Below are 27,860 nucleotides of genomic sequence, written 5' to 3'. Positions count from 1 at the left end.
GGCTGGATCATAGCATTTGTAGCCTTTTTGGGTAGGAGAATAGCCAATAAAAACACACTTAAGAGCTCTAGGGTCCAGTTTATTCCGATGGTGATCATGAACATGGACAAAGGCTGTACAATCAAACACTTTGAGAGATAGACTTGAGCTAGGCCGAGAGTTAGGAAAAAATTCCTGGAATTTTCTTAGAGGTGTTGTAAAAGAAAGGACACGGCTAGGCATTCTATTAATGAGATATGTAGCTGTTAAGATGGCATCTCCGTAGAATATTTTTAGCATGTTTGTAGTGAACATCAATGCACGAGCAACATCAAGAATATGTCTATTTTTTCGTTCATTAACCCCATTTTGTTGGGGGGCGTCGACACATGAACTTTGATGAATTATCCCATGCCGTTGAAGATAATTTCCCAAGATACTATTGAAATATTCTGTACCATTATCAATACGAAGAATTTGAATTTTTGTTTGGAACTGCGTTTGAATCATGGAATGAAAATTGATAAACATAGAACGAACTTTAGTTTTTTCTTTCAACAGGTAAACCCAACAAATACGAGTATGATCATCAATAAAAGTAACAAATCATCTTGTGTGGGAACGATTAAGAGTACGAGAAGGTCCCCATAAATCGTTGTGAATCATAGTGAAAGGTTTGGATGGTTTGCATTTGGATTTTGGGAAAGAAGTATGCTGATATTTAGCAAGTTCACAAATTTCACATTGAAAATCAAGAGATATTTTATTCTCACAAATGGAAGGAAATAAAAGTCTCAAATACTGAAAATTGGGATGACCTATTGTAACACCCCAATGGAAGGCCCAAACCACATGACCTATACTCCAAAATGACTAGTCAATGATACAATTGGAGCCCCATTGGAACCTTATAAAGAGCAAGAACTTCTACTTCCCAAGCAATGTGGGATCTCATATATCACCTACCATTATCCATATCACATGAGGTATCACAATCTACTCACCTTAAATTCCCGACATCCTCGTCGGGTCTGTCCATTGTAGGTGGCACGGCTCAAGTCCTACATTTCTGGTTGGGATAGGCTCTGATACCATTTGTAACACCCCAATGGAAGGCCCAAACCACATGGCTTATACTCCAAAAGGACTAGTCAATGATTCAATTAGGGCCCCATCGGAACCTTATAAAGAGCAAGAACTTGTCATTCCCAAGCAATGTGAGATCTCATACACCACCTACCCTTATCCATATCATATGGGGTACCACACTCATTCTAGAATGCCATAACAAAAGTTCATTATGCTTAGAAATATATGCAGAATCACAAATAGCAATTTGAATTTGCTCGCTCACATTAGCCTCCTCAAAGTAGTAGAGTCCCTCACACTCCTTAGCACTGCCAATCGTCTTCCCCGATGATAGGTCCTGAAAGACACAATGAGAGGGAAGAAATTTAGCTGAGCAATTGGAATTTTTTGTCAACTGGCTAATGGATAACAAATTGCATGATAACTTAGGGACATGAAGAACAGATTCTAGTGTTATAGAGTCAGAAATTTGGATACTCCCTTTGCCTGCAACATACGAGAGTGAGCCATCTGCAATTTTAACTTTCAGATTTCCAGCACAAGGTGAGTATGAGGAGAAAAGATGATAAGAATCAGTCATATGATCAGAGGCACCAGAATCAATAATCCAAGGAGTTTTGTGCTGAGAGGTGGTACTTAAGGCTTTCAAAAAATTACCTCTGTGTGCTAAAGAACCAGAAGAGACACTTGTGGAGGATTGACTCGAAGCATGAAGGGTAGAAATCATTTTATAAAGTTGGTGTTTAGCGTTAAATGCACCTCTTGGAGTGGGATTTTGGCTCTTTTCTCCTTGAGGTTGCTCGATTTGATGATCAACAGCAACTTGGTAACCACGGTTTCGGTTGTTCTGCCTTGGTTTCCAATCAGATGGTTTCCCCTGTATCTCCCAACAATTGTCTTTTGTGTGTCCAGGTTTTCGGCAATGCTCACACCAAGGACGTCCCTTTTGTTGTCTTGAACTTGATCCAGCAAGAGTGCCCCGAGACACCAAGGCAGACATTTTAGGTCCAGTATGTCCAGCAGAGACAATCTCCTTCAGCATTACCTTACGCCTATTTTCTTCTCGCCTCCCCTCTGAGAAGACTTCGCGTGTTGAAGGTAGGGGACGTCTGCCAAGAATTCTTCCGCGAACATCATCCAGTTCTCGGTTAAGACCTGCAAGAAATTCAAAAACTCTTTCATTTTCGAGTCGCTTCTTGTATCGCACACTATCACCAGTGCACTCCCATTCTTCTTCGAAACTCAGATCGAGTTCTTGCCAAAGGGTTGTCATCTCCATGTAATAATCGGTGACCTCCCTCTCCCCTTGCTTCATTTGCTATAGCCGAGTCTTAGGCTTCGTTTGGATCATCAACTACTCTCAACTCATCTCAACTCATCTCAACTCATCATTACAACTTTTTCAAATCCCAACACAAAATATAATAAACAATTCAACTTTTTCAAATCTCAAAATAATAATAATATTAAAAAATAATATTCTAATAATATTTTATCATCTCAACTCAACTCAACTCAACTCACTTTAACATCCAAACTCAACCTTAATCTCAAATATGTGAGAGGAGTTTTCAACATCAGAATATGTTTCACAGACAGCTTCCCACACATCTTTTGTTGATGGCAAGAATAGATAGGTCTTGCCGATGGTGGGCTTCATGGAATTTACAAGCCAAGTAGTCACCATTGAATTTTCTGAGTTCCATTTTTTAAGGGAGGAAGCATCGGTTGAGGCTGGCTTTTTTGTCTCGCCGGTAAGGTATCCCAGTTTGCCTTTGCCGTCGATTACGAGCTTAATTGATTGGGCCCATTCACGAAAATTCTTCCCATTTAGCTTCTCCACCATGAGTTGAAAGGATGAATTATCAAGTCCAGTTGAACCCATGGTGGAAATAGCTTCTAATTCACTATCGTGAGTTTCAGAGGTCATCGACCCCTTGCTGTTGACAGCAATTTCTGTCATTGATAGCTAGGTTTAGGAAAAAAACACTAGCTCTAATACCATGAAATCAGAATGATATTTTCATATATTTCTGTACAAGCTAGCGATCTCTATTTAAGATACAAGAGAAATATTAAAGAAGGAAAGAATTTCCTAGAATAAGAGCAGGAAAATCTGCCTAACTAATTGACAGGAAAACAAAAACTTCCTAAACAATATCTACCATAAATTACTCCACTAATTACTCTACTAATTACTCTACTAATACAATATCTCAATATCTACCACTAATTACTCCATCTCCATATTTATTGGGATTTCCACACTCTTCAATAGTTAGATGTGAAGAATGCGTTTCTAAATGGTAATTTGGAGGAGGAAGTGTATATGGATCCACCGCCTGGATTTGATGAACACTTTGGATCTAAGGTGTGTAAGTTGAAGAAGTCATTATACGGGCTCAAGCAATTTCCAAGAGCCTGGTTTGAAAGATTAACTCAATCCGTAAAAAATCAAGGATATGTCCAAGCTCAAAGTGATCATACTATGTTCATAAAGCACTTCGACGATGGTAAGATTGTAATTTTGATAGTATATGTGGATGATATTATTCTTATTGGGGATAATGTCACTGAAATGGATCGATTGAAGAAAAGTCTAGCTTTGGAATTTGAAATTAAAGATTTGGGGTCTCTAAGATACTTTCTGGGAATGGAAGTTGGTCGTTCAAAAAGGGGTATTGTTGTTTCACAAAGAAAATACATTCCTGATCTCCTTAAAGAAACGGGAATGAGTGGGGATGTAGACCTGCTAATACTTCAATTGATCCTAATCAGAAGCTAGGAGATACCAAAGATGGAAATCCTGTGAATACAACTCAGTACCAGAAGTTGGTGGGAAAACTGATTTATTTGTCTCACACCCGACCAGATATTGCATTTGCAGTCAGCATGGTAAGTCAGTTTATGCACTGTCCCTATGAAGTACATCTTGAGGCAGTATACCGTATCCTAAGATATTTGAAAAGTACTCTAGGAAATGGACTGTTCTTCAAGAAGAGTGAGCAAAAGACTATTGAAGCATAAATAGATGCCGTTTGGGCAGGTTCAGTTACAGACAGAAGATCCACATCAAGTTACTGCACCTATGTATGGGGAAATTTAGTCACTTGGAGGAGCAAGAAACAAGTGTAGTAGCACGAAGTAGTGCAGAAGTTGAGTATCGGGCTATGGCGCATGGAGTATGTAAGATATTGTGGTTAAAAAATATTCTTGAAGAATTAAAAAGACCACTAGAGATGCCTATGAAACTATATTGTGACAAAAAAGCTGCGATTAGCATTGCTCATAACCTTGTGTAGCGTGATAGAACCAAGCATGTTGAGATTGACAGACACTTCATAAAAGAGAAATTGGAAGCTGGTATTATTTGTATGCCGTTTGTTCCAACGACACAACAAATAGCTGACATTCTTACAAAAGGATTGTTTAGATCAAGCTTTGAGTTTCTCATCAGCAAGTTGGGCATGATGGATATCTATGCACCAACTTGAGGGTGAGTGTTGAAGATTAGGATAATTAGTTTCTGTTTCTAATAAATTCAAACTAAGATTTGAATAAGTTTGTTAGGGGAGTTAGTTTGTTAGTTGTTCCTATTTTTCTGCATTTCCTATTTTTATGTAATTTGGTAGATTAGGATAGACTTCGATCCTATTTTTATGTAATCTGGTAGATTAGGATAGACTTCTACCAGAACTACTTTGGATATAAATATCTCCTGTAACTTCTATTAAATAAATATAGAAGATAAGTTCTTTTCAAAAACTTTCAAGAATTATTATTAATTGCAAGAAATCCTTCTTTCTGTATAGTATGCGATCCATATAGCATCCCTCTAAGTTGAATTTGGGGTGTTAAAATCTCCTACTATTAAATCCCTAACATCCATATCAGATCAATCCTAAGCTGGCATGGCTCAAGTTCCTCAATTTTGGTTGAGATTTTCTTTAATACCACTTGTGATTTTAGGAAAGCCTAAGCACATATAAGCTTATCCTCTACATGGACAAGTCAATTTTACAATTCGAACTTCTTGGAATCATTATAAACTGTAAAAATGCATCCTTTCCAGGCAACGTGGGATCCTATTTGGCACCTTCTACACAAAGTCTTAAGTACATCATGTCTCCACTTGGTATATTATCCTGTACAAATGGTTGTGAATATGCTTGTCTTCTCATTGACCACAGGGTTTGAAGCAATGTGTATAGAGTGGGATCTGAGTAGGTGCTAGAAGGCCTAATTCCTGAAGAAATTGAAGGAAAAACGAGATGTGTAAAATAGATAAAAACTCAAGGATGGGGCTAAAATTAGTATTTTGGAGCCATGAACTTTGGCAAGGAACGATTGGCTAGTGTAACACTCTTAGGTGATTTGTCAGTTTGATCATTAGAGAGATGAATGGACACACTAGTCATATGCTCAATGGCACTAGAGTTGATGTTGCATTGATTGTGAGTAGATGAGAAAAGATAATGGGAGGCACTATCTAACTGAGCAAGTGTGGATGTGGAGAAAAAGGGTCACTTTTGATGAGCAAGGAATTGAGTATTCTTGTCTCGTAGTATAGAGATCAACTCGGTCTCTTGAAATGCAATGAAGAGTGAACGAACCCAAAGCTAGAGTGGGATTGTCCTAGGAGGATGCCTTATTGGCAGATCCTGTGTGTTTGCCATCGATTTCATCTAGTGTATGATAATTCTGGCCATAGCACATACTGTAATTCCCAAGGAAGGCTCAAGCTTCATTTGGTTCATACTCCAAAAAGATCCGTCAATGGTACAATTGAAACCCCCTATAATCATTATAAAGAGAAAGAACTTCTCCCACCTAAGTAATGTGGGATCCTATTCATCACCTATACTCACTCACTATTGGTATTAGAATCTTCCCCATTTAAATTCCCAACATCCTTGTTGGGCCATTCCATCATAGGTAGCACAGGTCAAGTCCCACACTTTTTATTGAGGTTGGCTCTGATTCCTTTTGTAATGCCTTAAGGCCCATGCCACATCCAAGCCTAGACACTAGTCAATGGTACAGTCAAAGCCCTTTGGAATCATTATAAAAAGGAAGAACTTTTCCCTTCCAAGTAATGTGAGATCTCATTCACTACCTATACTTACCCACTACGAGGATCACATATACACTTCTTAGTTACGAGGATAATAGGGTGGCTGTCTCCTTTCAAATCATGTCCACCATCAGCATGCTAACCACCTCAACTACCATGTCCTCGAGATCTAAGCAAAACCACTAAGGCAATAAGAGCAAGGGTGCTCATTAGGACTGAAGGCCACATCAAAAGGTGTTGAGCAAGATGGGGGAATAAACCTCATGGAGAGAGGGAAGATTGGAGCCACTTGAGACCATAGTGCTAATTGACCCATTCTCTAAGATAGATAAAACCTCTAAGAAAGCAGAGAAAATCCATATCTTAACACTGATCCTCTATATAGGTGAGATAAGTGTTGATGGGCTGATACATGTTTGTTTCTTTGAGGACACGCATGATTGAGTATAATACTCTGCCAAACTTTGCGTGCATTGATCAAGATTGAAGTTTTTGCTTGCATAGGTCATACAAGCGAGTGACATTCTTTTCTCTAGAATTGATGTGCTGTAAGTTCTTTGTTTTTTTTTTTTATAAGTAGGAAGAATTTATTAATTCACATAATTAGGCATAGCCCAAGTACATAGGAAGTATATAAGAGAAGAACACCTAATTACCAGCTAAGAGCTATGAAAAACAACATGAAAGTCATTAAAACTAGTCCAATCCAATACAATAGCCGAAGCCCAAAATAACAACGTATGGAATAAAAATCCTCTAAACCTTCCCATCGAACGTTCTCTATTATCAAAACAGCGACCATTCCTCTTATTCCAAGTACACCACATAAGACAGAATGACACTATCTTCCAAACAACTACAATTTGACGATTGCCCTGAATTCCTCTCTATTAAGCCAAAAGACTCACCACCCCACCTACGCATCACCCAAGCAATGCCAAGCCTAGCAAACATTTCATCCCATAAAACCTTAACCACATCTCAGTGAACAAGATGATGGTCCACCGATTCTCCATTTCTGTTGTACATAAAGCACCAATCCATTATAATAATACCACTCTTTTTCAACTTGTCAATAGTCAGAACTTTCCCATGAGAAGCCAACCAGCCAAAGAAAGCAACTTTGATAGGCACTTTGCTTCTCCAAATGCTCTTCCTAGGAAAAGCTATAGGAGGATGGGTCGACATAACCTTATACAAAGACCTGACCGAAAAATTCTTATTCCCAGGGTGATTCCAGAGCAACCAATCCTCCCCTCTAGACTTTGTATTTAGTGCATATAACAAGCTGAAAAAATCAGTGATATCCCCAACCTCTTAATCCTAGGCAGCTCTAATGAAACTCACAGACCATTGTAGAGAACGAGTAGAATTATCCATGTAATCAGCCATAGCATCCTTATCCAATTCAATCCTAAAAAGAGAAGGGAAAGCATTCTTCAAAGCAATATCACCACACCATAATCATGCCAAGATCTGATCCAAGATTCCCTACCCACCTCAAATTTGAAATTTTTGAAGAACTCCCCATCCATTTCGAATAAATTTCCACACTCCTACAACGTAAATTTACTCATTGCGCTATTAGCATCCTTTTATCTTTCCTTATTTCTTCGAGAGTGGAGATTGATGACAAGCGTTAGGCGTTTGAAGGTGGAATCGAAGACTTTTGTGTATTCAAAGAAGGGCGGAATTGCATTCGCATTACTAAAAAAAGCAGAAGGGTGGCCAAGCATGTCTCCTTAAGTGGGTCGACGACTTCATGGGTGGCAAAGGTAGAGGAATGTTTAGAACTCTCTTGGTGTTAAGGTTTTTTCAGAAAACTGTGGATGGGTAATGGAGTTTTTACTATTCAACACCACGTTAATTCGATGGGTTGGTTTTTGCAGTTGATTGAGTATGATAATGGGAATAAGAGAGGTTTTTTGGTTACTCCTAAAGGTTTAAATGGTAATGGCTGGGAAGGATTTGCGTATTACACCCGTATGGTTGCTGGTTTCAAAGCCTCGTTTTGGTAGATGTAAACAAAGCACATGACTCTCTTCCCAAACACTCTATGGCTTGGTGTGGGGAGGGGTCTGTCGTCTGTGGGAGGTTCTTCCCTTCCAAAGGAGTCTCATATGTTTTGGTACTACGGTCATCGGTGTGTTCTTCGGCAGGAAGCAGTTTGAATGTGGTGGAGGGTCATTCTCAAAAGAACAGTAAGGTGATTGGTGGTGATGGTAAAAACGGCCGGCAGTTTGCTCCTCATGTCAACAATTGCATGCAAAGAAGGCTGGTGGGGGTGGCAGTTGGTATCCTGATGGTTGCTCGGGGGTGGGGGAAGTCGAAGGAGTTTTGTGGGCTGTTAGAGCTGAGTTGTTGGGGGTTATGGAGAAGATGAATGGTCTGATGAGCCAAGTTGATTTGGGTTTGGGCCTGATTATGGGCTTGGATCATGGGTTGCATGGCCCATGTATTTTAAACCCTCCCGATGACAATGCTATTGGACCTAAAGAGAATGTAGGTTGTGACACTGGGCTGAGCTTGAAGAATAATAAGGCTTCATTTGGATAGTCAGATGAGATGAGATGAGATGGAAAATCGGTGAATAGCAGTGAGATGATTTGTAAATAGTAGTGAAATAGTTTAAGTTAAGATTTTTATTAAGTTTTGAGAAAGGAGAAGGAAAAAGTTGAATAAAAATATATTTTTTTTATAAGTAAACTAAGTCTTTATTCATCCAATCAACTGTCAATTACAAATCAGAATATGCCCTATTTAAGTAGGAGCATTAGAAACTAAAACTCATGGAGATCCATGCCATTAAAGTCCACAACAATGGCACAAGTACAAAGAGTCATAAAGAATAACATTTTTAACTCCACCATAAATCTCTCCTTGTCTTCAAAAATCCTCTCATTGCGCTCCTGCCACAAGCACCACATAATATAGATAGGAATCATCTTCCAAACCGCTTTGATTTGTCGTACACCTCGAATTGCGGTCCAGCAGGCCAAAACATCCAGCACGGTTCTCGGCATAACCCACCCTATGTCCATTCTGTTAAACACCTCATCCCACATATTCTTGGCTACCTCGTAATGTAAAAGTAAATGATTCACCGACTTAGTCCCTCTTTTACACATACAACACCAGTTTGCAATGATTATGCTTATGGTTCAACGCACCATATGGATTCGACATACCTTCCCGTCGCCCCTGCCCTTGCCCTCTGTCAGAAAATCTCGCACCATCATCACGCACTTTCGGCAACGACACAGACAAGGCCTCCTTATACGACCGAGGATGGTGTCTCAGTGCCCCGTTACCACGACTCTGATAACCTCCACCAGTCAAACCGCCCACTTTAGAGCCAAACTTCCCTTGCTATAACAGTATCTCCCTCATCTTCCTCCATCCCCATCCATTCTCTCCTTTAGGAATACATATAATATTCCTCCTCCCCCCTTGGTTATACTCTGCAACTTCAAGGTATCTCCCTCTCCTTCTTGCACAGCGTTGAGCAGTCAAATTGCAGCAACCATCTCGTGTTGCTGAATACACCTCCTTCTTCCCCTTGCTTAGACTGTCCTCTAGTATCTTCCCCAGCCACTGTGTTGAAGAGTAACCCAGCATCAACGTATGCTCTGTTTTCCATCTTCTCTCCGTGACTCGCAAACCACCAGCCCCAAGTTTTGACAAAATAAAGCATTTTGATTCAATCAACACTTCTAAATGTTGACCCATCATTATCGGTAAAATTTCAGACACCAATCAACGTAACATTGACGAAAACATTACGGGAAGCAATGAGATGCATGTGTACGGAGAGAAACGTTTTTAGGAGAGAGACTATTCAAAGCAACTTAACCATAACAGCAAGCATTTGGAAATTTTCAGTCCAGTAGAAGTGCCAGACCTCTATAAGAGAACTTTTCATTGTTCAGCCAAGCCTTAAAGATAAATGTCAGAACTTGAATAAAAATATTATAAAGTTAAAATATTGTTAGAATATAATTTTTTAATATTATTTTTGTTTTGAGATTTGAAAAAATTGAATTGTTTTCTATGTTTTATATGGAAGTTTGGGACAATTGTAATCATTAGTAATGATTAGATGAAACAATTTGAAAGAGATGAGATGCGGAAAATTGCGTATCCAAACAGGGCCTAAGTCTGGAGGGCCAAATTCGAGGCCTGGTGGGCCGGGCTTGAAGAATAAAAAAGTTGGAGGGCCGAATTTTAGGCCTGCTCCTACAGGTGTGTATTTTGGCTCATATTGACCATGTAATTATACCACCCAAAAGTAAGTCGAATATGGTGATGTATTGGTCCAAGGTGACAACACTGAAAGCTTTTAATTATTGATTAACCGCATGAAAATTCCAGAGCGTCATATACACAAGAATCAAAAGCTGTGCTTCAAGATCCTGATTAGAGTTCTTGCACCTTGATCTTTAAGTTTGTTTTTTTTCCCAATTAATATAGGACTTAAAAATGGAAGTGATAGAGATAATTTCAGAACAAATGCTTAAAATTGATCTAGGGTTTTTTCATGGTGCTCGTAATGGTGGAAAGAACGGATTTTATTTTTATATAGGCCCTATTTTATTGCCAACGGTTAATAAAAATGCTTTTTTCCTCTGAAGAAATGCAACTTGTTTGGCAATATAATATGATATTGTCCGTGTTACAATCACCCAAATGATTTACTTAGAATATCCTTGCTTTTTGAAGGAGATTAGCATAATCTTGATCTTTAAGCCCGGCCTTATTTTCTTCTGTCATCGAGTTACTATTTAGTTCCATGAATTTATCTGGTTGCTCTTTCATAGTTAATTTTTCCTATTCATTCTACGGTTGTTTCTATAGGATTAAATTCTATCTATGATTTTTCTATGGCAGGATGGACATATAGAGGTTTCTGGATCTCCTACAGAAAAGGCTGTTCTTTCTTGGGCAATCATGGTATTGTTGTTAACTTGATCTAGTGTCCAAGGTTGTTTCCTCTTATACACTGTAGAGTTCATTTTAGAATTGATTTGTGCTCTAGCTGGGAATGCAATTTGATGTTGTGAGATCAGAGTCAGCTGTTCTCCATGTCTTCCCTTTCAATTCAGAGAAAAAGCGTGGTGGTGTTGCTGTAAAACGGGTAATTGACTTATACCAAGATCTCCTTTTTTTTCATAACTGTGTTCTTCATGTTTGATGAGGAAATTTAACATTAATTTCTTAAACTGCATTCAGTGCATTTCTTTTTTGCTTTTGGAGAAACTTAGAGCCACACTGTCAAGTCATATCTTTTAATTAGAATAGACTAATCCTGACCAATCCTCTGTGTTGGGCTTTGTTCGGGTGCTTAGATTCATAGTTGCCTATGAGCTTAAGCTTCTCAGACATGGTTTTAAGGTAGGTGATCATCAGATCGAACATAGATCCCATTCTGTTATTTGAAGGAGAAATTTCCGTGTTGGGCCTTGCTCATTGAGGGAAAACTTGGGTCCACACTTGAAGAAGAGTGATATAAGACTTGTTAAGACATTAAATTTATTTATTTTTCTCTATCAGGTTAAACTTTTGGAACAATTGGTAATTTATCAGTTTTGTCAACCAGTATCAACCCAATGGTATTTTTGACCCATAATTTGGTACATCTGTGCATGCTATTAATATGTGTGATAAAATGTAACAAATGGTTGTTGAAAAAGGTTTTTTCAAGAAGAGCTCAAATTGGACATCAAAGAAAAAATCTAATCCAACTTTATACCCGACCCGACCCGACCCGTTTAATTATTTAATAAAAACTTTTGAAAACCTTTAAAATAAGATGTTAATCTAAGCGCAAAATGGATAGAGTACAAGATGTTCATGTCAAGTTTAATGTCTCATCACTTACATTTAGACAAATTGTTTACTGCTTAAACCAACTAGTGCCTACCGTTCCAAATTATCTACTCTGAAACTTTGGCAACTCCAGAAGTTGGGTTAGAGGTTTACATGGAAATGATAAAAGATTTGTAATATTTTTTTAAACAGTAAATAAGAATTTTATTCGAGAAGTAGGCATAGCCTAGGTACATGGGACATATATAAGAGCAACACCTAGGCATGATTGACTAGGGATAGATGGAATTCATGGATATTTATGATTGACCATTGAACTAGTATCATTGCATGTTAATTTTATATGTTGAGCATCTCTCTTGTTTGCCTAATTCGCCCAATTTAGCAATTGCTCATGAGCTTTCATAAATAACTTTTGTGGCAGAATGAGTCTGAAGTTCATATACACTGGAAGGGAGCAGCTGAGATTGTTCTAGCCTCATGTAAAGAGTATCTTGACTCAAATGGTTGTCTGCAATCTATTGAAGAAGATAAGGTCAGGAACGGTGGTTTCTTGCTTACAATACTACTGAAGGAAGTTTCTGTGAAAGCATGGCAACAAAAAATGAAAAAATCAAATAAAAACCCAAAGGAATTAAATAGCAGAAGTTATGTAAATTAAGTGAAAATGTAGATTCAAGAAGTTATGGATGAAGAGTGCATACATTATTTTATGTACATGAATTGTGGCTCTTGGTAACGTGAACGGAAGTTGTCCTTTAAAATGGCGGCAAGTCACTGTGTGCAAATAGCTAGCCATTAGTTGCATAAACAAACATATCCCATCACAAAGATCATGAACAATTCAAAGTATTTGAACAGCAGTTGTCCTTTAAGATGGTGGTAATGCACAATATATAGAAAACAGACATGATTGTCAAAGTAAGGTGATCTAGAAAAGAAATTTAGTTTCAGTTCTAACTAAAACAATGATATTTTAATCTTGCCGGTAAGAAATCTTTTTGGGTTTTGCTACCAATTGGTCTGTTAAGCTATGCATTTGTTATGTGACCATTGATGCAAACTCTTGTTGACCAATTTACACGAATGACTTAGCATTAGCGGATTGATATCATTTTGTTTAAGGTGAATGTTGTTTGAAGCATTGAAACTTGTACTTAAATTTTGAAACTATGCCTCAAATGTTTTCCCCAGGACTTCTTTAATGCAGCTATTGACAACATGGCTGCAAGCAGTTTGCGATGTGTTGCCATTGCATATAGATCATATGAATTGGACAAAGTTCCTACTGATGAGGAGTGTTTAGCTAAATGGGTTTTACCCGAAGATGGTCTTGTTTTGCTCGCTATTGTTGGTATAAAGGTAAACATCAAGAAACGAAATTATTAATTTACCATGCATTATTGTTCTTGCTTTCCTTTATGAGAATTGTTAATGTATAATCAAGTATATCCAATGAATGTATAACTGTTGGATATAAGAGGCTAGTGTGTGATTTTGCCCCAACCCACCATTTTCCTCTATTCCAATTCTTCTTTTCTCTAAACTCCTAAAAAATAAAAATAAAAACTACTTGGTATTAGAGCAAGGTTACTAGGACATTTTTTGAATTTACTCAGTCTCTCTCTTCCGTTTATTTTCTCTCCAACCCACCATTTTCCTCTATTCCAATTCTTCTTTTCTCTAAACCCCATCTCTAAAACAAAAAGAACTACTTGGTATTAGAGCAAGGTTACTGGGACATTTTTTGAATTTACTTAGTCTCTCTCTCTCTCTCTCCCGTGTATTTTCTCTAAAAAAAGGAGGGATATCCGTGATAGTCAAAACGGGATTGGTGTTCACAGTGTTTGATGGCTATGATGTTTTTTGGTTTTTGTTGGTAGGGGTCTAGAAGTGGAGAAGAATTGGAATAGTATTTCTTATTTTTTAAAATAAGGTACAATCTGTTTGTCTTATAGACTACAGGGAAAGACCAATAAAGGAAAGAATAACAATTGCTAACAAATCTCCTAGAATATCTCCTAAGAATATCTCCTAGAATGTCTCCTAAGAATATTTACATCATTACAGAAATTTCTCCTATAATCCAGGGAGAGTTGACTGGATAAATTTGGAAACTTTCCAACACTACCCCTCAAGCTGGTTTGAAGATGTCTTCCATAGCCAGCTTGCCGATCAAATTTTCAAATTGCTTATTTGGTAGTCCTTCTGTAAGTATATCTGCTACTTGTTCAATAGTAGAGATATAGGGTAAACAAATCAGTCCACCACCCAGCTTCTCCTTTATAAAATGCTTGTCGACCTCAACATGTTTTGTTCTATCATGAAGCACTGGATTGTGAGCAATGGCTATGGCAGATTTGTTATCGCGATACAGGTTCATAGGTAGTGGATTAGTGACTCTCAATTCTTCCAATAATTTATTAATCCACAACACTTCACAAATTCCATGAGGAACTGCTCTAAATTCCTAGCTACCACATTTTTTTTTTGCTGTGCCATGTAACCAAATTTCCACCAACAAAGGCACAATAACCAGAAGTTGATCTTCTATCGGTTATACTCCCAGCCCAGTCTGCATCAGTGTATACCTCAACTTATAGATGTTTATGGTCATCAAACAATAGACCTTTTCTTGGAGTTCCCTTTAAATATCTCAGGATTTTATAAACTGCATCAAAGTGGTCAAGTCCTGATGAGTGCATGAATTGGCTTACTATACTGATAGCAAAGGCTATGTCTGGACATGTATGTGATAGATAAATTAGCCTTCCAACCAATCTTTGGTACTGGTCTCTATTGGTTACTTCTTCAAGCTTGGCAGGTTGTAGTTTACGATTAGGTTCTATAGATGTCTCAGCAGCTTTACACCCTAGTAAACCTGTTTCTCCAAGCAAGTCAAGCACATATTTTCTTTGTGAAACAAAAATACCTTTTCTCAACCATCCAAATTCCATGCCGAGAAAATACTTCAAGTCACCAAAGTCTTTAAGCTCAAATTCATTAGCAAGCATCTGCTTTAATTTCTCAAGTTCTTTGCTGTCATTTCCTGTCAAAATAATATCGTCAACATAGACAATTAGAATAGCAACCTTCCCTTCACTTGAGTGCTTATAGAACATGGTGTGATCAGCTTGACCTTGGCAGTAACCATGACCAGTTACAGCCTTCCCAAAGCGTTCAAACCAAGCTCTTGGAGATTGCTTGAGCCCATACAATGATTTTTTCAATTTACACACCTTATCTCTGCCAAGATTACCTTCAAAACCTGGTGGTAATTCCAGAAACACTTCATCCTCTAGATCTCCATTTAAAAAAGCATTCTTTACATCCAACTGGTGTAAGGGCCAATTAGAATATACAACTAAGTAGAGTAAAGCTCGGATTGAGTTTATCTTGGCCACTGGAGCAAAAGTTTCTTGATAGTCAATTCTGCATGTTTGTGTAAACCCTTTTGCAATGAGTCTTGCCTTATATCTTTCTATACTGCCATCAACCTTGCATTTAACTGTAAACACCCATTTGCAACCTACAATTTTCTTTTCCTTTGGTAAATCAATAATTTCCCAAGTACCGTTGTTTCGTAGTGCATTCATCTCTTCAAGAACTGCTAACTTCCAATCCGGATGATCCATAGCTTCCTGAATGGTCCTTGGAACAAATAGTTGAGAAATATTGGATGTAAAGGCCTTATGATTATGAGAAAGTCTGTGATATGATAAATATTTGGCAATAGGGTGTGGTACAGGCTCTAACTCCTTTCCTAATGGCTATAGGTACATTAAGGTTAGTAGATTGATCAACTGGAAGTGTAGTAGAAGGATGATTGCCTAGGATTTCCAAATGACCAGTTTTTGGAAGTGATGATTAATTCTGCTCTAGAATTGTGGGATGATCCTTAGTATTGGAATGATACTTGCCTCTACACGAAGCTCAGAAGAGGGATTATTCTGTAGCAGTTCTCCCCCTGTTGGTGATTCCCTTATGCTTTGTACAGGCAGATTGAGATTTCCTTTTTTTTTTACTATTTAAAATTTTAGTTCCTTGAATCTTTTGTAGAGGGATGTCAATGTCGAGGAAAACATTAGGCATTGGTGTAGAAGTTTGCCAAAACTAATCTTCACTACTTTCTTTCTTCCCTAAAGATAAGTTTGGTTAAAGAGGGATGTCAATGTCTAGTACCACCACTCAAGCCCTGAGCTTGTTTATTGCTGAATAGGGTATCATCAAAATAATAAAGGCCATCGATCATCCTAGCACTGCCAATTATCGTCCCTGAGCTCAAGTCCTGAAATTCACAGTGAAAATCAAAGAATATGATACGACAGATAGAAGCATAGGATAATCTACTAACAGACAGAAGATTGCAAGTAAGTTTAGGAACATGAAGGACATATTTTAATTCTATTTTCCTGGAAATTCTGATTGAACCTGTTCCTGCAATGGATGAAAAACTCCCATCCGATTCACCCAAATCAATAATCCATGGTGCAAAGGCTAAAGAACTAGAATAGGCACTCGGCATATTACCTGTTTGGGCCAAGGAACCAATAGAAGTACTAGATATCGGATTGGATTTCAGCAATTGAAGAAGTTGATCCATCTGCTCTAAACTTAGAACATTGGTCTGGGCTTCATTTGCTCTAGGAATCACTTGGTTGTTTGTTTCCAGGTCTAGATTTGCTGCTCTTCCAATTTGCTGGTTTTCCATGTAGTTTCCAGCAGGTTTCTCGGATATGGCGTGGCTTATTACAATAGTCACACTATACTGGAGATTTTTTATTGGGATATGACCGTTGTACAGAGGCATTAGCAGCAGCCAAACAGTAGGATTAGCAGCAACCAAAGCCGAGTTCTCCACTGTTCCATCAACCTCTTTTTTCTTTAGCATAACATTCTGACGACGATCTTCACGTCTCAGTTTAGAAAATGGAGATTGGAGGCAGAGGTTGTCTACCAAGAATACTCCCCCTAACTTCATCAAACTCATCATTGAGTCCAGCCAAGAATTTAAAAATTCTTGCATTTTCCACCATCTTCTTGTTGTAGTTGCAATTATCAGGCGCTTCCATTCATAATCGTTGAATAGATCCAAGTTCTGCCATAGTCCCTTAAGGACATTAAAATACTTAGTCACACTGTCTTCCCCTTGTTGGGTCTTGCCGATTTTTTGCTGCGATTCATAAAATCTGAGAATAATTTCCATGGTCAGAATACATCTGACTAACATTATCCCAGAGTTCTTTTGCAGTAGGATAGCACATGTAATTAGCGCTAATATCTTCATCCATTGCATTCACAAACCAAGCCATAATCATGGAATTTTCAGCATCCCATATAGCATATGACGGGTCTACTCTGTCAGGGGCCTTGGTTTCACCAGTAAGGTACCCAATCTTATCTATCCTGCGGATATACATTCGAACTGACTGAGACCATCTCAAGAAGTTGGCTTCATTGAGATGGATATTTGTGATTTGGACTGAATGGGGTTCGGTATGGGCTACTTTGGTTTCAGTTTTGGTGTTGACCACAGGTTCAGGTCTGGCCATGGTGGAAGTTTTGGAAATTTCAGACATAATGGAGGCTGAACAGGGTTATGGCAATAAGGCCTAGGTTTAGAGGCTATGACTGCCAAAAGGAACAGAAAACCAGGCTCTGATACCATCTAGAAGTGGAGAAGAATTGGAATAGTATTTCTTATTTTTTAAAATAAGGTACAATCCGTATGTCTTATAGGCTACAAGGATAAGCTAAAAGGAAATAATAGCAATTGCTAACAAATCTCCTAGAATATCTCCTAAGAATATTTACATAATTACAGAAATTTCTCCTATAATCCAGGGAGAGTTGACTGGATAAATTTGGAAACTTTCCAACAAGGGGTCACCAACCCTGTCGAATGTTGGTGGTGTAGTAGTGCTGATGAATCCGTTGTTGTCGTGTCTCTGGAACATAGCATTCAACCAAGACCAAACAATTAATTCTGCTGCATATGATGCTAATTTTATTCCCGTGGTGTCTTCTAATTGCATCACATATTACAAATTCACAACGTACTTGTTCTTTGGATTGTGTGTAGGATCCCTGTCGCTCTGGTGTGAAAGACGCAGTCAAAGTGTGTACAGATGCTGGTATAAAGGTAGCCTCTTGCATCTTTTTGAATAATTGGTTCATATTTTTTCTATTTATAGTCATGGTGTGTTGATTTGCATTGTGCACTGAAACCATTATCATATGGACACGTACCCTTGTAGAGTATCTAGTGCATCTCCATTTTCAGGTATTGGTGGCAGACTTATATCGTTCTAGGACTAAATTCTAGGTTCTATTTTGCTACCTATTATTTGCCTGTTCTGCAATCCTCCTTGGTCAAGGAATGAGAGTGATGAGATTTTTTTCGTGAGTGATGCACAAGCTTAGGTTTTTGACCTGAAGCCATATATGAGTGGTAGACACCACTTCAATGTCTAGGATGGTAATGGTAACTGTATGTCTATCTCTATATGGTGTTCCACGAATTCTCTTCTTCTACATTTTAAATCATCCAATATTTTAATTTATTCAGAAATAGACATGTTTTGCTTTGACATCAAACTTTTTATCTGTCCTATGCTAGTAAAATCCTTGATAATTTGATACAATTGCATTACTGGCAAGGACAACAGGAGCAGTGCACACTAGTTGTCATAATCATGGCTGATCTTTATCATGCTGTCCTCATTTATTCTTTGTAAAGCATATAGAACTACATCATCTTAAAGTCTTGAAAGACATTTCATGCTCTGGCGTCAATCCTGTGGATAACACATGAGGTTCATGCCTCCTGTTATATACAGTTCGAGTATTGTAGGGCTAGGGCTTGCCTTGTGTTTGGAGATGAAGATAATATTTGGTTGATCCCTCCAAGAGTACGAAGTTTGAAGTCAGCTCATACTATCAAGTGTTATCTATTTCATAATATTTCCATTTCCCATGGATGAGTATTTGGAAATTCTACGGACAGCAGCTCTTGGGAAGATTTTGACTTCGGATAATCTAATGAAGAGAAATGTCATAGTTGTGGATTGGTGTTGCATGTGCCAAAGGAGCAGAGAATCTGTAGATCACTTTCTTCTCCATTGTGAAGTGATAGAGCATTGTGGAATATGAGACTTTCATGGGAGAATTGGTCATTCCTAGATGGTTCATAGAATTACTAGATTTTTTGTTTTTTGATAAGTAAGAAATTTATTAAACCATGTAATTAGGCATAACCCAAGTAAACAGGAAATATACAAGAGAAAAACTCCACAAGCAAAAGCTGCAAAACACCTAATTACAAGCGAAAGCTGGAAAAGAGCACAAAAGTCATTAAGACTAATCCCATCCATTACAATAACCGAAGCCCAAAGCAACAAAGTATGAAAGAAGAAGGCTCTAATCCCTTCCACCGAGCGTACTCTATTGTAGAAACAGCGCCCATTCCTCTCATTCCAAACACACCACATAAGACAAAGAGGTGCCATCTTCCAAACGGCTGTTATTTGACGATTTCCTTGAATCCCTTTCCAAAAGGCCAAGCTTAGCAAAAACCTCATTGCACAAGGCCTTTGACACATCACAATGGAGAAGAAGGTGATCTGCTGATTCTGCACACCTTTTGCACATAAAGCACCAATCCACTGCAACGATACCTCGCTTTCTCAGCTTATTAGTAGTAAGAATTTTCCCATGAGAAGCCAACCACCCGAAGAAAGCCACCTTGAGAGGCAATTTGCATATCCAAATATTTTCAAGGAAAAATATCAGTAGAAGAATGTGACGCCAAGGCCTTGTGCAAAGATCTATCCTCCCCTCCAGATTTTATATTTGAAGCATGGAGCAAGATAAAAAATCAGTGATGTCCCCCACCTTCCAATCCTGGACATCTCTAATAAGCTTACTGACCACTGAATAAAACCAGCAGTGTTGTCCATATAATCAGCCACGGAAGTTCCTTTATCCAAATCTGAAATTTCTGGAGAACTCCCCCCATCCATTACATATGAATTTCCACACTCCCACACCGTATGCCCCTCTTACTTCATTTGAGCACCAACCTCCCCAAATGCTCCCATATTTGGCATCAAAAGAGCATCCCCTTCTTGATGGTACCACCATAACCATTTCCTTAAGAGTGCCTTATTGAAAGTTTTCATGTTTCTAATCCCCAAGCCTCCCAAAGATAAAGGTGTACAAATCTTGTCCCACTTGAACAAGTGGAATTTCTTCTCATCCTCCAATCCGCCCCACAAGAAAGCACGATATATCCTTTCCATTCTATTAACCATTCTTGCAGGCAAAGGAAATAGAGATAGGAAATAGGTTGGGATATTAGATAAGGTACTCGTGACTAAGGTGATTCTACCACCTTTGGACAAATAGATCTTTTTCCAACCAGCCAATCTACATTAACTTTTCTCTGTAACCTTGTCCCAAGTTGCCTTCGATTTATAAGGTGCCCCCAAAGAAAGATCAAGATATTTCATACGCAAAGTAGAAACCTTGCAACCCAAAATGTTAGCCAAATCCCCTAAATTATTGACCAAACCTACGGGGACCATTTCAGACTTTGACAAGTTCACCTTTAAATCGGATACAACTTCAAAACATAGCAAAAGTGCTGTAAAGAAGGATCTGATCAGAATTTGGCTCACAAAGGATCAAAGTGTTATCCGCAAAGAGGTGTTCTAAGTGCATGGACCGCATGTTTTGGGGTTGTAGAAATATATCAGAAGAGTGAGGGTTTTTCTAGTCATTCTAGACTTGAGGTAGTTGGTGGGTTCGGGACTACATTTTGGCATGATTTATGGTGTAAAGACGGGCCCCTCAAGCAAACCATTTGTAACACCCCGCTCCCCAATAAAGTCATTTTTAAAGTTTTCAGGGAACCGCTGTGCTACTAAACTTGAACTTAAAAACTTTTTCCTCTTAATGAAGCGCCAAATACGAAAGATTCCTTATAAATAAATAAATTTAATCTTATTTAAGTACTTAAAATCCAAAAGAGAGTCTGCGAAAACACTTATTGAAAGCACTAAAATCTCATGTGCTTATCAAAATAAATTATTCAACTAAAATCATAAAACTAATCATAGTATAATCTGTCTAGATTTTTGCCTCGCCTCTTGGGGTCAAATCCTGTCCAGCAGTCCAATTCTCATAAAGAACATCACCTGGGGTGGTTAAAAACATAAAAATATACAAAAATGAGTAGAATACTCAATAAGCAACACGTCATACAGTAAACATAATAAACATAAGGTTTCTTGAAAAATATGTATACTTATAAATACATACGTAAATAGCATGAACATGAACTTATCGTTCACTTATCATAAGCCGGTACCCACTGTTGACCCCTATGAGTTAGGGTTAAGTAGATTCCGATTCCGCCCGTGGTCGCGGGTTGTGGAATCCATACATAAGGAAGACATACTGGGTGCATTACCAACATGTACAACCTGACAATGCAATATGCCTATAACATAGGGACCGTCTTTATATTAGAACATAGGCCGTTAGATATCGTATCATTCATATTTTATCATAATCATACTTGCATACTTGTCATATCATAAATTTCAAAAGAAATCACATTCCTTCACAACATGTCATGATACATGACTCCTCACATAAAATCATGACATTTAATAAATAATTTTATGCATAACTCTCACATAAAATCATGCATGACTTTCCATAACTATTTTAATGCATAAATTATCACATAAGATCATGAATTTTTATGAACCTTCACATAAAATCATGACTTTCATAAATACTTTAATGCATAAATCTTCACATAAAATCATGATTTAGGTAGGTAAAAATGGGCTTCCATTGAAGGGTATACATGCATAACATTTTTATGAAAGGAAACATGCCGTTTACCGTACATGTAAGGGTATAATCATGTTACTTACCTCGTAATGCTAATTTTCTATTTTTGGCACATAATCAATCGTCGTGATCAACAACTAGCTGCTGCTCGTGGCTGGGCTTGGTGGCAACATATTGTGGGAGACTCTACAACTTGAGGCCATGAGAGGCTTGCGATGGACTGGGGGTGCCAAACAGCCCTTGGCGGCGGTTTCTATGGGGTCTCGACGTGGAGGAGCTCTTGGTGGTGGTGGTTTGCAGTGGCTCACGATGGGGACGACTTCCTGTGTTTCGGTGTGCAAAAACAGTCTTCCACGTGCTGTGGTTTTTGGTGGCTGGCTGACGTTGGTTCTCTGAGGGAGGAGAGAAGTGGGCTAGGGGTGTTGCATGGTGAACGTTAGTGCGGACAAGTGGTGCAAGGACAACCTTGCGGGGTGCGGTTAGTTGTGGCTGTGGAGAGATTGTGAGGGTTGCTGTGTGTGGAGGAAACGACGTGGACCAACTCGGCAATGAGGTTATTTTTGGTGGTTTATGGTGGAGGGTGGATGTGTGCTCATGGCTGGCTGTTTCCATCGTGCATGAGGGACTTGGCAGCTTTGGTTAGAACTGTTAGGCCGTGAAGAGGAAGAAGGGATGTGGGTTACTGGGTGAAGGAGCGACATGAGGGGCTTTTTCTGCGAGAGTGAGTTCCAGCTTTCTCCAGATTTGTTTGTGCTTATTTCTGGTTTTGATCTAAGAATCTTATTCAAACTGAAAATCCAACATAGAAATACATGCACGAGATAGGGGAAGAAATTAAAAAAAAAAAAAACAAACACTATCTAAAATCCTATCTTAAAACATATCTCAAATTAATAAAATAAAAAATTTAATCGTACTTCATCCATAAAAATATTAACAAAAAAAAAAAAACCTAATTATCAAACCCAATAAAATATCCGTAATTATCTCTAATAATATTGAATCGGGTCGTTACACCTTTCCAAGGGTATATAACTTTGCGGGTGTGTAGGAAGCCTCAATGACTGATCTATTGGAGTTTTCCAATTTGTCCCCTCAAGGGAATGAGAGCTTCTGTAGAGCAGCCCATGCTTGGGAAGTTGATGCCTTTTGCAGAAGTTCTCAGTCTTTTGTATTCTTCTAGAACTTTTCTTGGAGGTCATTTTAGATTCTTTTGGACCCCTTCCAAGAAAAGGAAGTTCAATTTTCAATCATTTTATCAAGCCATTGTGCCTCAGGATGCTGCTAACTCTAGATAAACTGAAGTTTACTTTTCTCATTCATACTGAAAATAGATTTACAAGGGTTTATTTATAGATTACAATGCTGAAATAGATAAGGAAAGAAATAACTACTAAAAGGACAATATAAATCTCCTAAAAAACTCTCCTAAGATATTCACAAATCTACAACAAACTCCCTAAAATACATTCTGATTGAGTCATGCAACACTCCCCCTCAAGTTGGCTTGAAGATATCTTCGATGGCGAGCTTGCTGTTCATAGGTTGTGAAGTTTCAACCCTCAATTCTTCAAGTAATCTTTTAATCCATAACACTTCATAGATCCCATGGGCAACAACCCTAAATTCGGCTTCTGCACCACTCCTAGCTGCCACATTCTGCTTTTTGCTGCACCATGTAACCAAATTTCCTCCAACAAAAGCACAATAGCCAGACGTTGATCTTCTATCTGTTATACTCCCAGCCCAATCTGCATTAGTGTATATCTCAACTTGTAGATGTCCACCATGGTCTCCAAACAATAAACCTTTTCCTGGAGTTCCCTTTAAGTACCTTAGAATTCTGTACACTGCATCAAAGTGGTCAGGTCCGGTGAGTGCATAAATTGACTTACCATACTAACTCCAAAAGCTATGTCAGGGTGTGTATATAAGAGATAAATCAGTCTTCCAACCTGTCTTTGAAATTGATATTTATTTGTGACTTCTTCAGGCTTGGCAGGTTGTAACTTTAGATTCGGTTCTATCGGTGTCTCTGCAGCCTTATACCCTAATAAACTTGTTTCCCCAAGCAAGTTAAGTATATATTTCCTTGGTGAAACAAAAATACCTCTCTCAGACCTTGCAAATTCCATACCAAGAAAATACTTCAAGCTGTCCAAGTCCTTGTTCTCAAAGTCGTTAGCAAGCACCTTATTTAATCTTTTTCACTGCTGTCATTTCCTGTCAAAATAATGTCATCGACATATACAATTAAAACAACTTTCCCTTCACCGGAGTTCCTGTAGAATATAGTGTGATAAGCTTGACCTTGAATGTAACCGTGACTCTTTACAGCCCTCCCAAAGCGTTCAAACCAAGCTCTAGGGGATTGCTTGAGTCTATACAATGATTTTTTCAATTTGCACACTTTTTCTCTACTAAGTTTACCTTTAAAACCTGATGGTAACTCCATAAAGACTTCCTCCTCTATATCTCCATTTAAGAAGGCATTCTTTACATCTAACTAGTGTAAGGACTAATTAAAATGTACAACCAAAGATAGTAACACTCGGATTGAGTTTATCTTTGCATTTCACAGTGAACACCGACTTGGCTACAAGTCTCGCCTTGTATATTTCTACACTGCCATCAGCCTTGCATTTCACAGTGAACACCCACTAACATCCTACACACTTCTTCTCCTTAGGTAAATCAACAATCTCCCAAGTCCCATTCTTCCAGAGTGCATTCATCTCTTCAATAACTGCTAATTTCCAATCTGGATGATCTAGTGCTTCATGAATATTCCTTGGAACAGATAGGTGAGAAGTATTGGATGTAAAGACCTCATGATTATCAGAAAGTCTATGAAGTATCCTTTTCTCTGCTTTTCTCTCTGTACAGTGCGATTTTTTCTCTGTACACTTTCCTGGTTTCTTTTCTTTTTGTTTTCTGTTGGTGGTGATTTGTTAATGGCTTTTTGTGGAGATTAGCGTATCACGACAGCATTGGTTTATCATAGTGGGTTGGATAAGATGGGGCTGTGCAACGAGGTGCTTATTGATCAGAAGTTATTTGAGTTTAGGAAGGTGAATGATAGATGGTGGAATATCATAGAAAGTAGCCGCCGTTTGGTGAAATATATATCCTTAGACCATGAAGCATTGGGCTGGCTAGGCTCTACAGTGAAGGAATGTGTAGTGTCAAGGGGAGCTTATGAGTTTCTGAGAACTCGTAGAAATGGAGACATGATGTTAATGGTGCGGAAAGGGCATAACCGCAATGGTAGTTTTATCATTACCTCGGAATTTGGTCATAATAAGAGGAGAGGTTTGATAGTGGTACCGGAATGGAGGAAGGGAGAGGGGTGGAAGAACTTCGGAGATGCTTTAATGGAGTTCCATTCACCCTCTGCTTTGAGCTTGGGAAACAGAGTTATTCTTGAAGCTCAGGCAGGTTACAGCGAGGTGCATCGTGCTGGCAGACGTACAATGTCGATAGTAGGAGGTGCAAGGTCGTACAGCGAGGTGCTCCAAAGGAAGAAGGGACTGTCTCGAGACGTGAGGGCCTTGCTGCCAGACGTGCCCATCGTGCAGAGGCAGGAGGGAGAGGGGAGCAGGCTGTTGGGGTCAAATGAGGAAATAATCCTGAGGGTAATTGTCGGTCTAGAGGAACAAGTGGAAGCTGTTTTAGAAGAAATTACTTACCTGAAACGCTGCGTCAAGGGCAAGGCTGTGATGGGCCAAAATTGCAGAGAGTTTGGGCCTGAAATGTGCGTGAAATGCAGACCAGAAGTGCCGAGTATAATGGGCCAGAAATTTGGTGAGATGGGCCTTGGGATGGGCCAGGCCGCAGGCCCAAAAAAGACTTGGAGGCCTGCATCTCGGGTGTCTGCCGAGATATCGGGCCAGGCACCATATCGGGCTCCTACGGAGCAGATAAACAGGTTGCCGGCACCCCCACCGGCACAGAAAAAACCGCCGGTCTCCGTCGACCATGCTGACAAGCAGGTAGGGTTACGCCGACGAGAAGAAATGGAGGAGGGAGAGATCGTGGTGGAGCCGAATGGGGTGGAGATCTCTGGAGAGGATTTTGCGTCACTGCTACCTGTCTTGGGGCTAGAAATTGGACAACCTGAGTCGTGTGTGGTGGTTGAAGGGGCTCATGTTGCTCCTGAGGTTGTTCTCGTGCATGTTCTCTCGCTGGTAGAGGAGGTTTCTTCGAGTTTAATGTCGCCGGCTTGCGGGTTGAATTGGGAGATGGCACAGACTCACCTGTGCGTGGTGAAAGAAGGCCTTGAGGTGATTCCGATGCAGTCAGATGAGTTGGAGCAGGAGTTTTCGGTAATGGGGTGTTTGACAGAGTCTTTTCCACTGGATATGGTTTCCTTTGAGGAGAAAAAATGTTTGTGGAAGTATATCAGGAAGGGATGGCCATGTTTTGCAAATCAAATTCGCTTTGTAGTTGGTGAGGGCATTCAAATTAGATTTTGGAGGGACGTGTCGTGTGGAGACCATGCTTTGGAAAGGGTTTTTCCGGCCTTATATCGTATTGCAGTGAACAAGGAGGCTTCAGTGGCGGATGTGCGTTTATTTTCTTATGGTGCGCATCAATGGAATATTCTTTTTAATAGGAATATTCCCAATCATGTAAATCCATGTTAAAAAGAATATTCCATTGATGTGCACCATAAGAAAATAAACGCACATCCGCCACTGAAGCCTCCTTGTTCACTGCAATACGATATAAGGCCAGAAAAACCCTTTCCAAAGCATGGTCTCCACACCACACGTCCCTCCAAAATCTAATTTGAATGCCCTCACCAACTACAAAGCGAATTTGGTTTGCAAAACATGGCCATCCCTTCCTGATATACTTCCACAAACCCACCCCATACGCCCCTCTCACTTCCTTAGAGCACCAACCACCCCAAGCGACACCATGTCTAGCATCAATAATATTCTTCCACAAAGATCCCCTCTCCAACTGATATCTCCAAAGCCACTTACCCAATAATGCTTTATTAAAAGTTCTCAGGTTACACACACCCAAACCCCCATTTACAAGTGATGCACATACCGTCTTCCATCTAACCAAATGGAATTTCTTCTCCTCCCCCATACCTCTCCATAAGAACGCCTTAAAAAGTTTATCTATTTTGTTCTCCACCCCTATAGGCAAAGGAAACAAAGATAAAAAATATGATGGGAGATTAGTGAGAGTACTCTTGATAAGAGTGAGGCGACCTCCTTTTGATAAATGCATCCGTTTCCACTCAGCCAACCTTTTCTCTATCTTCTCCACTTCCCCTTCCCATATAGCTCTATTCTTAAAAGTTGCTTCCAACGGAAGTCTCAGGTATTTTTCAGCTTGCTATATTCCATGGAGATTCCTTTGGCACAGCGAGATAGTTTGAAGTGGAGGTCTAATAACCACAAGTTATGTACAGTTAAGGCGTTTTATAGTATCCTGACAACACAACTTGATATTACGCCATTCCCCTGGAAGAATATTTGGAGGTCTCGGGTGCCTTCTAAAGTAGCTTTTTTTGTTTGGAGTGCTGCTCTTGGGAAGATATTGACCACGGACAACCTGAGGAAGAAAGGACGTGTAGTGTTGGATTGGTGCTACATGTGCAAGAAGAATGGAGAATCTGTGGATCATCTCTTATTTCATTGTGAGGAAACAAGGGTGCTATGGGATGAGATCTTCCTAAGGGTAGATATTGCTCGGGTTATGCCTATGAGGGTGGTGGACTTGTTAGGTAGTTGGTCCAAGATGCAATGATGCCATCAAGTGGCAGCAGGGTGGAAAATGATTCCGTTGTGCATAATGTGGTGTATTTGGATGGAAAGGAATGCGTGGTGCTTTGAAGATAAGGAACGCACTACGACTGAGCTGAAGAATTTTTTTCTCCACACTTTAATGTGTTGGTTTTCCACTATTGTATTACATGGAGATAATGTTCAGGAATTCTTGTCTTTAATTTATCGTCCTTAGAATGTAATTAGGAGTTTTTATGTATACTTCCTGTGTACAAGGGCTA

At 39.1% G+C, this 27,860-nt stretch overlaps 1 protein-coding gene across 3 annotated transcripts in view; it reads left to right on the top strand.

The window, feature by feature from the left end:
* The window catches only part of LOC109021132 (calcium-transporting ATPase 9, plasma membrane-type-like), a 92,766-nt gene that overhangs the window by 36,142 nt on the left and 28,764 nt on the right, over window positions 1-27,860 (top strand). For all 3 annotated transcript variants that reach the window (XM_035683341.1, XM_035683339.1, XM_035683340.1), the window contains exons 20-24: window positions 11,030-11,092; window positions 11,178-11,276; window positions 12,393-12,503; window positions 13,163-13,330; window positions 18,051-18,110. In XM_035683341.1, coding sequence (XP_035539234.1) covers window positions 11,030-11,092; window positions 11,178-11,276; window positions 12,393-12,503; window positions 13,163-13,330; window positions 18,051-18,110 — 501 coding nt within the window. The remainder of the gene's footprint in view (window positions 1-11,029; window positions 11,093-11,177; window positions 11,277-12,392; window positions 12,504-13,162; window positions 13,331-18,050; window positions 18,111-27,860) is intronic.

Source organism: Juglans regia, chromosome 12 (assembly GCF_001411555.2).
Source record: "Juglans regia cultivar Chandler chromosome 12, Walnut 2.0, whole genome shotgun sequence".
Taxonomy (NCBI): domain Eukaryota; kingdom Viridiplantae; phylum Streptophyta; class Magnoliopsida; order Fagales; family Juglandaceae; genus Juglans; species Juglans regia.
This window is presented reverse-complemented; position numbering and strand designations above follow the sequence as displayed.